The 14,257-nt window shown below is 40.6% G+C and overlaps 1 protein-coding gene across 6 annotated transcripts in view; it reads left to right on the top strand.

Moving 5' to 3' along the window:
* Nucleotides 1–14,257, top strand: part of Dennd1a (DENN domain containing 1A) — a 473,824-nt gene that overhangs the window by 240,118 nt on the left and 219,449 nt on the right. For all 6 annotated transcript variants that reach the window (XM_021192483.1, XM_021192480.2, XM_029536942.1 and 3 more), the window contains one exon: nucleotides 9,963–10,073. In XM_021192483.1, coding sequence (XP_021048142.1) covers nucleotides 9,963–10,073 — 111 coding nt within the window. The remainder of the gene's footprint in view (nucleotides 1–9,962; nucleotides 10,074–14,257) is intronic.

The following is a 14,257-nucleotide window of genomic DNA, read 5'->3' as shown; positions in this document are numbered from 1 at the left end:
GCAGTCAGTGCAGTTAACTGCTGAGCCTTTTCTCCAGCCCCTCCATCATTGTTTTAAAGATTTGTTCTTATTTATGTGTATGTTTGTGTTACTATGTGAGTATATCCCACATAATTGTGGTGCCCAAGGAGACTAAAAGAGGGCATTAGATCCTCTGTAAGTGGAGTTACAAGCAGTTATATTTCATATATCACCTATTGATTTTCTTATGTGAGATAAGAATTTTGATGCCCCTTCCCAGAAACCCATATACACACAAAACACTGTCTGTCACCTATTTATTTCTCCTCTCCCATTCTTCCTCTATCTTTATGGGGAAGACAATTATATTAAATCAGCAGTCTATATTTCCATTTGAATGAATTGCTGAAGCAGTTAGATTGTGGTTCTTGTACAACTTGTTGTAGGTGAGATCTTGGTTTAACATCTTCCTCTTTCTTGGTTTTATTCCATCATTCTCAAGAATCATTTTCCAGAGAGAGTATGTTGCTGGTGGCAACAGTTTTGAACTTGCATGATTAGGTAGTGTGAATGTGGAATTCTAGTTTGCAAAATGACTCTCCTTTCAGAAATATGAAGGCTAGCTTCTTTTTACTCTTGTAGCTTAGGAGGTTTGACCAATTTGATCCCTATTATCTTTTAAGATCTATTGGCTTCTAATATCCTGAAATTGAACCATGATGTACCTTAATGGGTTCATTTTCACCCACTGTCCTGGGCATTGATCATCTAATCCACTTTGGAAACTCACTCCTTATGCTTACAAGTATTTTCACACACTATTATTTTGTTTTACTTTGCTTTGTTATTATTCTCTCCCTCCCACCCTCCTTCCCTCCCTCCTTCCCTTTCTCCCTCTCTCTTTCCCTCCATACTATTTCCCTCCCCCTCCCCACTTCTCTCCTAGGTAAGATTTAAACCTCCGATCCTCTAATATCCATTATCTTTACTGTTTTCCACACTTCTCTTTTAGACCAACCTCTACTTTATTCAACATTTACATTCTGTAAAATTTTCTACTTTGGCCATCTTACTGTTATTTTTTTTTATCTTATCTGTAAGACTATAATTCCCAGATTTAAAAACTGATTTTCTTTCTCCTCCTCTCCCTCCTGTGTTGTCAGGCTTATCTGTAGACACCAGTAGCCCTCCCAGCTCACAGTCCTCCCAGTTCACAACCCTCTCTGCTCACAACCTTCCCAACACAGCCCTCCCAGCTCACAGCTCTCCCAACTCACAACCCTCCCAACACAGTCCTCAAAGCTCACAACCCTCCCTGCTCACAGCCCTCCCTGCTCACAGTCCTCCCTGCTCACAGCCCTCCCAGCTCATAGCCCTCCCTGCTCACAGCCCTCCCAACACAGCCCTCCCAGCTCACCCTCCTGAGAAGCTCGTGCTACATACAGAAGCTGCATCACCACACCAGCTCCTTCACCATTCTCACACCCCAGTCCTCGCTCCTGTCTGTCTTGTGAATCTCTTGTTGAGCTCTGGCTGACATGTGCCTCGTTACATTTAAAAGTAGGTACTGAACATCTTGCCCAAAGTACTGTGCTCATCAGCAGAGCTTGACTGAGTACAGAAGTGGAGACTCTCACATATCATCAGAAGCTTTTCCTTAGGGTTTAGTCAGTTTTCTTCTGGGGAGTGAGTGTTTACCAGTGCTAAGGAAGGTAAGTGGGTTATGAGATGACCACATGTGCTCTGGTTACCTTGGGTTCATCCTTTTTTTCTAATTAGTGCTTTTGGAACGATCCTCAGCTTTACCCGTTATCCCCAAGCCCTTTTGCCTCAGAGCTGCTAATCAGATTACTCCCTCTGGTCAGGTGCAGGAAGCCAGCTGAGGAATTGGGGGCTGGAGAGAAAAAATTGGGAATGAATCACTTGTGCCCTTTTCCAACCTTTGGAGGCTGACCAACTTCACTTCCTGAGGGTCCGTGTGCTCTGTGTGTGAGCTAGACTTGGTGCATTTTGTCATGTCCATACCCCCACCTCACCCTTAGTCTCCAGCTTTTCTTTTATTCTCCATCAACTTTTATCCCACCTTGGCCCAGGTAATCTTTTGTTGCCTGTGTCTGTCTCTGGATCATTAGATTGGTTTTTTTTTTTTTTTTTTTTTTTTTTTTTTTGCTTGTTCGTTTGGTTGGTTGGTTGGGTTTCTTGTTTGTTTTTGTTTTAACATCCTTGGGTGTTACTCACTGTATGGTGGTATCAGTCTCCTCCTTGGACTACCCTGTAAGCTATGGCAGCCTGAAATGCAGTCACTGCCCAGTGTGTCAGTTTATTAGTAACATCATTTTACAATTTAGAAGACAGACGTATCTCTCCTATTCTTCGGGATTCCTAACTTTAAAAATACCTTTACTTGACTTGTCCTGGGAGGGTGGTGTCAGAGGAGAAGAGAGAAACTTGGAGTTTCTCATTGAGGAAACGCCTAGATGGATTGCCATGTTTCTTCTGTGCTAAATACTAACATGATCAAGTTCTAAGATCTAACTCATCTTTTTATTTTAAGGACCAAGAATTCCTTAAGAACTTGGTTTTTAAATTAGCTGGAAGTTTGTATAATTTCTCAATTCTCAGCACCTTAACTGCTGAGGTTAGAGATATTTGCTTGAATGGTCTTCCCTGTAACACACCTACAGCTCCTGGCTGCACTGCGTCTAGCTCCTGGCTACACTGTATGTCACCTCCTCTATCCCCACTATTTTTGAAATTTAGATTTTCTCTTCTGGTTTTGCCACTAATGAACTAATTCCCTGAGTACGACCCATTGTCTCTTAAATCCTCTTTTGCAAACCAGTAAAGGTCTGATCTTGTTTGTTTCTAACAGAATAGTAGTACCAATCTGCCAGTCTCCTAACACACACCATTCCATTTTAATCCCTGCCAGCTACTCTGTGAGAGGTAGACATGAGCCCTATTTCACATGCACAGAGCCCAGCGCTCATAGGCTCTGGTTGTTAGCCTTAGTCTTCAGGTCAGTGGGGTGTAGCAACCCCTGTTCAGAAAGTTTGGCCCCCTAGGGTCGACTTGTGATATTCATGAGGAAAAAAAAAAAGAAATGATATTTTATATCTGAAACACAACAAAGCAAGGAAGCTTTTACTCTAAGGAGGCTGAACTTTTGTGAGACCAATTTGTGTAGGTTTGACACAGAATCACTATAGAGCTCTAGCCATGTTGAAATTTGCATTTTAATCTCTTGGTGATTTTTCAAGGATTAATTTAAAATGACTAAATTGCTGCATTGCAAATTGAAACAAGCAATAACCACAGGGCTGTTAATGTGATACAGTGTGCTGTCGTGGATAGAACATGGATTTCAGAGACAGCCAGACACAGGGCCCCACCAGTCTGGGCCCTTGGGCTTCTTGTCTTCTTAGAACCTCAGCATTCTAATCTAATAAAGGGAAATACAAAGAGCAGAAGTCTTAAATGGTAAGTTTCAAGGACAGTGCTGAGCGCCACTGCAACTTTCTTTTTCTCCTCATTCTAGTTTCCTGGAGATTCAACCTCCTGAGGTCTCGGTATGACTGCAAGCTGAGGAATGTGATTCCCCATTGCTTGTCCTTTCTGGATGTTAGCTGACATTCTTGGCCGTACAAATTAATGTCTTCCCTCCCTGGGATATGTCTTAGTGGCCCCTGTCATCACTGGTGTGGTGAATAGAGTGTAGCAGCCCCGTGCTTAACATAGTAGAGGTTTCTGCAGACACATTGATTGTCTCTGCTAAAGAACGATCTAAATTTAAGAAAGTAAGCAACTGAAGGACATGTGGCCTTTAGAACATGAAACCTAATAACGTTGTGATTTCTGACGTCAGAGAAATGTTAGTGTAAGTAAAGAAGGAAGAGCTATTACTTTTTTAATGCCCTTCAGTTCTGGTGGCTCAGACCAGGCACCATTTGTTATTTCCTAAGCTCTTACACTAGACAGTGATGTGATTGTTAGCCCCTTTGAAGAACAGGGAAACACAGAGTTGTAAATTCACTTATTTAGTAGCTGAGTGCAAAAACCAGAATTCATACCTGGGTGGGTCTAAGCCCAGTATGGAGATGCTTCTAGGTCGAGGTTTCAGTACCACCTGTATGTTCCTAAGAGATCATTAGTGTAAGCAATGTGATTAATTGCATAAATAGTTGGTTAGTGCCACTTGTCCTTTAAGGATGGAGGATTAGTACCTGGAACTTGCAGATGCATGACTACATGCTATTAATGACTGACTGACGGACTGGTTGGATGAATAAATGAACTAACAAAGTGGCAGACCCTGAGAGAGGAAAAAGAACAGCTCCTTACAGCTGGCTTTTGGGGCAATTTGTCTACAAGTTGTTAATGAAAAGCAAATGTGGAAAATTAATTCTTTCCACTTTCAGCTCCTTGTTGAAGTTAATTCTCATTATTTCTCCAATTTCTTTGTAAAAATATTTTCTTGCTTTTCACTGAAAAATGATTACTATGTAATTGCTCATCAGGGTTTTCTGTGTCTATCAAGATAACACATGTAGGAGTAAATTTTATGCAGTCAGTAATTAAATGAGCATAAATCTTTATAAATTTTAAACAAGTGACCTGCATTTAAGAAAAAGTCACAGATCATGGACAGATGTGTAGTAATAATTACATTGTAAGCTGACTGCATAAGAGATATTTTGTTTTGCACCCAGGTTTTGAAGTTTATTTTTGATTAATGGATAATCAGATAGGCCTTAATTTGAAGTATTAAACAAACCTGTCTTAATTATCTGGTCAGTGTCATACCAAGTAGCTAATGATGCGAGGAAAGTGTTTAGCTGGATGGTTATATGCGACATTGCCCAGACTCCACTTTGTCAAAGATGCACCATGCTGTAGAAAAGATGTATGAAGTTATTGTAGCTTTCACAAATAAACAAAACTGAGATGGCAGAAGTGGACCTATTATCAAATACTGAGACTGTTCCTACGAGATGTTGGATCATTGTTTATTCTAACTCTGTTTATTGTAATTCTGCTTTCTGTTCTGTAATACACTTTTCTCATTTGACTGTTCAAATGAGTTTACGGATTGCTTTTCTTGGGCAGATTATTTTAGAACCCCAAATTTGTAATTCTCTTATAAGAATCTGGTACCACTAAGATGACTTAAATATTTTTTTTTTTTTAGTCACTTAAAGGCCTAAGCTGTTTTCATATTGTAAAAGTTGGGCCTAATGACAAAGCATACCTGTTCTCTCAGCTACTCAGAACACTTAGTTGAGAGGAAGCCTGAAGCTTAAGATCTGGGGACCAGTTTTGACAATGTAGCAAGACTCTGTTTCTATTTAAAGAAAAAAGTTATATTGTAAAATATTTGAGTAAGTTATTTTAGGACTTGAGACCCATTTACAGAACCAAGTCTTTGACCCAGGAATCAGTCTCTAGAGTGGATGCAATGAGTCTTTATTCCTGTACTGAGATGGAGTCTCAGAGTCTAATCAAATGACAGACTGGGGCAGACTAACATCTGCTTTGAAGGCTCCAAGGAGTACCCAGCTTAGAGTCGGTTCTTTGGTTTGAGGATTATCTCATTTCCCTATGGTATTGAACCTAAGACGCATTCTCTCTAAGCCACATGATATCCCCTCCTGGGCCCAGCTCCTTCCAACCCTACCCTGACCTCCACCTGCTTCATAACCTCAGGCATGGATCACAGTGGGTGTGAAGCCCCCAGCCACTTAGGCTGGTGCTAGAACCAACAGAGAGCAAGGAAGGAACAGCTCCAGGGAGGTGCTCCTCAGGGGCATGGGGTTTGCTAGGTGTTGCTCCTCTCTTTGTCTAGATTGAGACCTTCGCCAATGTCTTTTTGTACAGATGAAAAATAGAAGCTAAGGGTTCATGATGCAGCATGTACCTTCCAAAAATTCACCTTTCATGCTACACTGTCTGGAGTCCCCCTTGGATCTGAATTCTGGCCAGACTGGCACTTTTATATTCCTGCTGTCCATACATACAGGGGATGGGAGAGGTGAACAGTGTATAATAAAGTTTATGCAAAGAAAGGGGTTTTTCTCAAGCCTAGAAACACACTGGCACTAAAAAAGAATCCTAAGACCAGAGTGCAGAGCCAAGGAAACAGTCCTCCAAGCAGGTCCTCTTTTCCTGGCAGGAGTTTATTACCTGGTAGTAACTGGCACAGGATGAAGGGGTAGGTACTTGGGCTTACCTGTGATAGAGTTGCAGTTGTCCAAAGTTTCATGCTGAGGAACAGGAAGCAGAAATACCATGTTCAACAGGAATGATGGTTGTTTAGAAGGAGGGTTGACATTCAAACAAATAGAAATGTTTGGACAAACAGAAGGTGTGGTGCACAGAGCCTTGGAAACATGAAGGCCATAGTGCCAAAGAGCCTTTCTTCCTTCCCTCTACAAGTCTAATCCTGTGGTTAAGAGTGGTCTTGTGGGGGTTTGTTTGTTTGTTTGTTTTAACATGTATACATAAAGTTTTCTTTTGAACTGATTACATACTTGGATTCTTTTCCCCCTGGAGTGTGGCAGTAACCAGGTAAGTGGTTAATAGGTCCTCCCATATGCCTTCTTTTTTTCCTGCTGCCATAGGCTTTGAGATTTGTTTGTTTGTTTGTTTGTTTGTTTTATGTATGTAGCTGTTTTGCATGTATGTATGTATGTATGTATGTGCATCACATATGTTCATGGTATCCACAGAGGCCCAAAGAGGGTGTCAGATCCTCTATAACTGGAGTTACAGAAATTTGTGAGCTTCCATGTGGAGGCTAGGAATTGAACCTAGGTCCTATGGAAGAGTAGCTAGTGCTCTTAACTGCCTCGCCAGCCTCAAGGAGCTCTTTTTGAAACCCAAATGTGATCCTGTCCTCTTTTCTGTGGCCTTTCACTAGCACTGAGTAACTGGTCACCTCTCTGACTCAGCCTGAGTTTCTGTCAGGTGCCTTTTTCTTCTTTATATACTGCACTGTCTTTGCTAGACCACTCTCCCGTGCCCTGCTTACCAGAGCCAAAGGACAGGTAGTCTTCAACCACTTGTTCCCTCCACATACAGATTTATTCTTTCAACAAACTGCTAGAGTGCTGGACTTTGTAATTTGTCCAAAGGTACTCAGTCTCGTAGAAAAACATACTTAAATCTGAGTTACTATAAGATAGGGACAAATTGCCATGGAAACACAAAGGAGCATTTGGCAGAGGAGTCCAGGAACCCTTCCAGGAGGAGGTGACACAAGGCTGATCTCCTCAAAGAAATGAGCATGTTTAGAACAGAGAAGAGTATTCTGGGAGGAAGTAAAGGCCTGATGGGTGGGAATGACAGGGCAAGTCTGAGAAGTTGAGCTTTACCATGGAGCTTAAGCTATTGAGCACTTAACAACAAGAGGGAGATCCCTGTCTCCAAGGCACTTGGCGGAAACTAAGAGTGAGCCAGGACCCCCTCTGCCCTGCAAGTGCTCCCCTGTCCAAGAAGTTCCTCAGTTGGGGCCGTTGGCACTCCCTCCCACTCTGGCGGGTGGCATCCCAGAAGGAAAGAGGCAGGGGAGGAAGCAGATAAGAGAGACAGCTTCTGTTTAGACACAAATATCTTGGTGATCAGCACAGATGGGATGAGAAATACCAAAAAAAGTACATGACAGTTTAGAAAGAATTTGGCTAAATGTTACATATTTTTAACATACCTGTGTAAAGTTTTGGACCAAGCACCTGAGTCCCTCCAATCTCGACTGGGAATGGGGGCCTACCTCAGTTGAGTGGTGTTTTGTTTCAAAAACACACCCTTTCCCATCCACAAAAGTATCCTTGTGAATTTTTTTTTCCTCCCACCAAAATAAGGCACAGGATTTGTCTCTGACGCTGTGTCTCCCTATTTGGACGGCAAGCTGTGTAACATATTTCTCCTCAGCGTGAAGCTTCTTGGCAGACTCTTGAGGCCACGTTTTGGTGGCTTCAGAGTTATCTTTGGATCTGTCAAAAGTGCTAATGGGCTTTCTGGCCTTCTTTAAGCTCCTCATTTCTATTTTCTTGTTACTTCTATCCTCTTCTAAAAGAAAAATTCATATAATTCATCAGCATTTAAGCTCTCTCTGAAATGCTCAGCTGAGGGCCTTGTATTTTTGTTTGTAAGAACTGCTCTGCCGTGTCACTGTCTCAGGAACAAACCCCACCCTGACATCATTAACTCAGCGCTCCTCAGTCCACTGGGCAGAGAAATGCTTCTTGCCCGGTTTCATCTGACTTTAGCGCTCATTTTATTTTTTTCTTCGAGTTTGTTAGGAAGCAGACTGGTATAGCCGTTAACAGATAACTTTTAGATTCGAGAGACCTGCTCTTGGCTCTGCCCTTTCTAACTGGGTGATCTTTAAAAACAACTAAGGCTTTGTAAGCTTTCATTTCTCCATTGAGACATGGTAATGCCTACCTAAAAGTTATTGGGAAGAAGAGAAAGAACATAGGTAAAGCACACATTGCCTGGCATGTAAAGATTCTGCTATAAATAGGGCAACAATTCTCTAAGGGGCAGGAGAGTTCCCTCTTCTTTGCACATATATTTCCTCTTATTTTCCCCTACACTCAATACTTTTTGAATGTGATATTTTAACTTATACTTTAAGGTATAATATATTTAAACCCAAAACTGAGTCTTCTGCTGTTCACTTATCATGTGACCCTTGTTATATTAATCACTTTTCTGTGCTTCTGTTTTACAACTTTAAATAGAGAAAGTGACATCTATGTACAAGGAATGGTTTTAGGATTGAATCCGGATGACCTGTGTAAAGCCTCATCATGGTAGATAGCGAATGAGCAATATCTAGGAGGGACAGTGTAGGGGAGTGGTTAGTGTAGGGGAGAAATGCTATCAATCCACTTGCTCTTTATTTGTGAGGTTTGGTGGTTAGCCTAATATTCTGGTCAAATAGTAATAAATCATGAGATAAATGCACATTCTTATCCTTAACCATAATACTGTGGAAAAGCACTTTATGGTATTTTGCATATAAAATCTACTGGTTTACTTAAATTATGGGTTGTAGATCTTTAATCATGATAAACTGCCACTCGTGGCTGCAACTTACCTTCCCTCCTTTTATTTCCTGAGAGTTGCATTGTGCAGTATTGAAACCCTGTAACATTAAAGAAATTAGCGTATTCGTGTGTATTATTAATGTCAGGTGGATATAGAAAGGGTTGTAGAAATGAAGTGTTATCTATTTCCCTGCTGACATCTGAAGAGTTCTAATCCATAATGCTAATTAAAGGAATGAACCCCAGGATACAGGGGAAAAACAAAAGCTGTTTAAAACACTTTATTGTCACAACTTGCTGCTGGTTATCTATATCTTTTCCCTTTTAAGCGAAGTATTTGGGAGTTGTAAGTCTTTGAAATTGCTTTCATTCTAGCAGAGCCAGTTTGGAAAATGTATGCTCTGGTTGCGAACAGTAAGGATGAGGCAAGTAATGCCCCACCTTTGTGCTAGGATCTACTGGGTAGTGCCTGAAGCTTGGACCCTTTCTTTTGCTAGGATACATGGCAACATATGTTAGAAAAGTTCTAGGACTTTGGGTCTAAAGATGAGAGCAGAGTCCTGTCTTCATTGCTTATTAGATCATTTGATCTCAGAGAATCTCCCTCAGCCTTGGTCTCATCGTTTTTTAGATTGTAGGGTTCCATTGCTTCTTATCCTTTGGAATGACATGAAAAGCAAACACAGTGCTATGTACGACGACCTCAAGTTGTAACCCATAATCACCACACAAAGATGCAGTTGCTCGGGCTGCTCGTCTCCACGGCCTCTTTGAACTTTGCATTTCATGATTTCATACATGAGTGGAGCTGAGGCTTCCAGGTAGAAAGAGTGGGACAGGAAGAAGAGCACATGCCTTCTGATTATTTGCTTTCTCCCGCTTTTATGAGATACTATTCGTAATAAGAACAAACAAAATAAGCCACAAGCCTTGCTTTCTTCTTTTTCCTAGAGAAATCTGACAGAATATTTTGTGGCTGTGGATGTGAACAACATGTTGCATCTGTACGCCAGCATGCTGTATGAACGCCGGATCCTCATCATCTGCAGCAAGCTCAGTACCGTGAGTAGACCGTCTCGAGACGGCTTTGCAGTCATCTAATTTTAATTGAAGGATGTATCGGCAAGATTAAAGAAAATTTTAGGAAAATGAATCAGCCACATTCCCCTCATATGGTAATACATCATTGTCATTAATTATTCATGTGCCTTTACAGTGTCAAAGCCCATTTCATTTATTCTTACAGTCTCATGATCAATTATAAATAGTTTTGTGCCACATAAGCTTATTTTTGTCATTTCTTTAAAATGCCATCACTATGTTCCATTGTAGTGATATAGTTATGATTTACTAAAGTCTTCTTCTCTTGGTGGCCATTTAGGTTGTTAATAGATAAATCCTCAAGTAAATGATACTGCAGCAAAAATCTTTGAGCTCCCTGTTATTGAAACAGTCCACAAGTATATGGGGACTTTGTAAATAATAAATATGTTAAGCAGTGGGATTTCTGGTCAAAGGCTTTGTTAAGCACCAAGAATTGGGGGCTGCCAGATTGTTTCCCCAGAAGGCTGGGCCTGTGAACAGTGAATGTTGTCATCTGTATACAAGTGAACGACTTTCACTACAGCCTTTGCTAGAACTGTCTGTGTCTTTGTATGTATTGTCTGCATGCTTGTGCTACCTTTTAATCTTGCAATAAAAATAGATTCAAAATGATGTGTTAAGTTTTAACTTTAATATCTTTGGTTAGAGGTAACTATTTTCCATTAGTTTATTTCCTTTGTGTATTTTGTTAATATCTTTTTCCATTTATCCTATAGGAGGGTTGATGGTTTGTTCTGTTTTGTGGGTTTTGAAGAAATTGGGTATGTGGTGTGTGTGTGTGCGCACGTGCGCGCGTGTGTGATTTACATGTTTAGAAGTAAATGTGTAGAAGTGGTTAGCCATGCGTTTGTGTGCATGTAGAGGCCCAAGGACAATGCCAGGTGGCTTTGTCCACTTTATATTTTGAGGCTAGGTCTCTCATTGAACCTGGCCCTCGAGGTTTTAGACATCTTGTTTAGCCAAGGATTCCCTGTCTGTCTCATCCTCGTGCCTACTGAGATTACTAGCAAGCCACCACCCTACCCAGCTTTTTATGTGAGATCAGGAGATCTGAACTCCAGTCCTCACATTTAATATGGCAAGTGCTATACCCACTAAGCCATCTCTCAGTCCCTGCTTCTGTCTGTTTGAAATAGGGTTTCTGCTTTATAATCCAGATTTGTATTGATCTCACTATATAGCCCAAACTGACCCCAAACTCATGGCTGGCAATCCTACTTCATCCTGTGATTCAAGTGTGAGCCACCATGCTCAGACTGTTTTGTTTTGTTTTTTCTAAGTTAGAGTGAGTTCCTGTATTGTATTAATAATTTTTGTTGTATGCTTAACATAATTTTTCTTATTTACATTTTAATTTTTTTACCTGCTAAGTATGGTTAATAATTTTATGAAAGTTCTCAGTTTCCAGAAGGTTAATGTCACTTTATCATAAATACTGATATTATTTCATCTAGTCACTGGTAGTAATTTAGTGAAACTGCTTTATTGCATTTATCACACTTACTCAACTTGTTAGCATGTGTGTGTTCACATAAACCTGTGTTTAGAGGCCAGAGAACATCCTTGTGTTTCTTTCTCAAGTTTTGTGCATCTTCTTTTAAAGGAAAAAAATAGATTTATTTATTTGTATTTATATGAGTTCACTGTAGCTGTCTTCAGACAAACTAGAAGAGTGCATCAGATCCCATTACAGATGGTTGTGAGCCACCATGTGGTTGCTGGGAATTGAACTCAGGACCTCTGGAAGAGCAGTCAGTATTCTTAACCACTGAGCCATCTCTCCAGTCCTNTTTTTTTTTTTTTTTTTTAAGCCCAGAATCACAGGGTGATTCTAAAATTAATTTGGAAAAGCCAAAAGAAAGAGTCAAAATCATACTTGAAGAAAATGAATAGATTGTGATAGCTTTAGCTTGCTTTAGTAAAACTTTCTGTAAAGCTGTATTCACTGGTCTGCTGTGCTAGTGGTTACACTGGAAATGTAGCCAGGCTAATGGCACAGAATAGAGGCCCAGGAACAGCCCACAAGAATACAAGGGCTCTATAAACAACAAAGGAGGCACTGAACTGTCTGTCAAAACCAGGCAGACATTTCAGCAGTAGTTGTCCACCTGTGGAAGGAAAAGAAGAGTGTCTGTTTTACTCATACAAAACTAAATTTCAAATGAATTAATGTTTAAATATGAACAAACCCAGCATACTGAAAAAGCTATCAGTGTGGTACACCCTAGCCCATTTTCAGTCTTCAGCTGGATTAGGGTCCAACAGTCTCTTCTCAGAATATCAAGTACTAAATACTGTGTTGGACTCCATGTGGCCTTCTTTGCAACTGGACTCTGACCCTCTCATTTACAGTAGATAAACCAATGGCTAAGACTGACTTCCAACAATGCTTTGGGTACAAAAGTGACAGCAGGCCACGCTGGGTCTTGTCACCATTTGATTGTTAATCACTGAGCTAGGTGGCAGGTTTAGATGGCTAAAGTTTTCTTATTTAAAATTTAATATATGATGTACTTAATTTTATATGTGGTTCTATTTCAAGAACTTTTATCAGAAAAATAAGATGCCAAGCCTAAGGGATAGAAACAAAATAGTTCCTGTACAAAGGTTAAAGAATCGATGATGTGGAGCTTGAGAGATGGCTAAGCAGTTAAGAGCACTGACTGCTCTTCCAGAGGTTCGGGGTTCAAATACCAGCATCCACATGGTGATTTACAACCATCTGTAACGTGATCTGATGCCCTCTTCTGATGTGTCTGAAAACAGCTATGGTGCACTCATGTACATTAAATAAATTAATCTTTTTTTAAAAAAAAATCAATGATGCCTAAGATTTTACAGCTCTGGAAATGAAAAGATAATGAAGCAGTGTCTCAAACTCCTAACCCAGCATTTTGTACCCAATTAGTAGAATTCAGAAGAGAGTCCAACTGCCTTGTCACACCTGTCAACATCTTGTATCTGCAGTCTGTACCGTGCCTATCTTTGTGGGTGAACTGTCCTCTATAACCAGTCACTCTGAATATCCATGGACTTTGTCCCACAGTGTATTTCAGTAGTCGTCATCAAACAAAAATAGACAAAAGTTCCTGATTTCCTGAAGCTTGCATTTGAGTAAAGGAGGCCCTAAATGAGAACGTACACGACCTATAAAGGCCCAGTAGCTACTGAGACATAGCCAGGAATGGAGAACAGAGGAGACAGTGGAGAGGAGTGAGGAAAGGGATCAGGATTTTCTCTGGCATGAGAAACGCCTTTTGAGAAGGTGCTTCTTATTCTGCCTCCATGCCACCTCGAGGAAGTGCTCCGGCAGAGAAGCAAGAGCTTAGTTCTGCCCAGTCTTTGTTTCTCCTCTGCCGGTGCTTTCCAAAGCTCACACCAGCATGATACAGGGACTCCTAAACCATAATGACAGAACATGGTCAGGTAGGTGTCTCCAGAGGTAAAGGCACTTGCTGCCAAGGCTGATAACCAAGTCAGTCTTCAACACCCATGTGGTGGTGGAAGGAAAGAAGTTACTACTGCAAGTTGTTCTCCAACCTCCACATGGCACATATGCATGCATGCACACATATAAATGAAATAAAAGACATTTTCCTGTGAATCATATCCACTTCTCCCACTTACATTCTTCCCTTTACCCCTTTAATATTCTCCCCTTTAGAACAAAATCCCTTGAAAATCATCTATTTCCTGTCTAGTCCTCTGCTCTTGTTCACTCACCATTTTACTGGAGTAGTTTTGAGTGAGCAGTTGACCTCATGTTAGTAAAATTAAAATGAGTTAATACTTGCAAAGTCTTAGGACATGGTCTGCTATGTAGTATGTGTACATGTTCATAAAAATCAATAAATGCTTTAATGAGGGGTCAGATTTTAATATTTCAAATCAAAACCAAAAAATGATGACTTAGAAATAAGATTAATTCTGTGTTGTGTGATTGAGTTAAGGGTAAGGATAATCATCATTAAGCAGAATCATTGCTAAGGTTTCAAACGTGTGTTAATTTTACTTTTTTTGTGGGTTGGGTTGTTAGGTTTTGTTTGTTTACAGATGGTTGACTGCAGCTGAGATCTGGGTTCTGTGACTGGTGCTGAAACTACCCTCTTCTTGGGAGATGGGATTCTGTTCCCAGCCAGAAG

Source organism: Mus pahari, chromosome 3 (genome assembly GCF_900095145.1).
Source record: "Mus pahari chromosome 3, PAHARI_EIJ_v1.1, whole genome shotgun sequence".
Lineage (NCBI taxonomy): Eukaryota > Metazoa > Chordata > Mammalia > Rodentia > Muridae > Mus > Mus pahari.
This window is presented reverse-complemented; position numbering and strand designations above follow the sequence as displayed.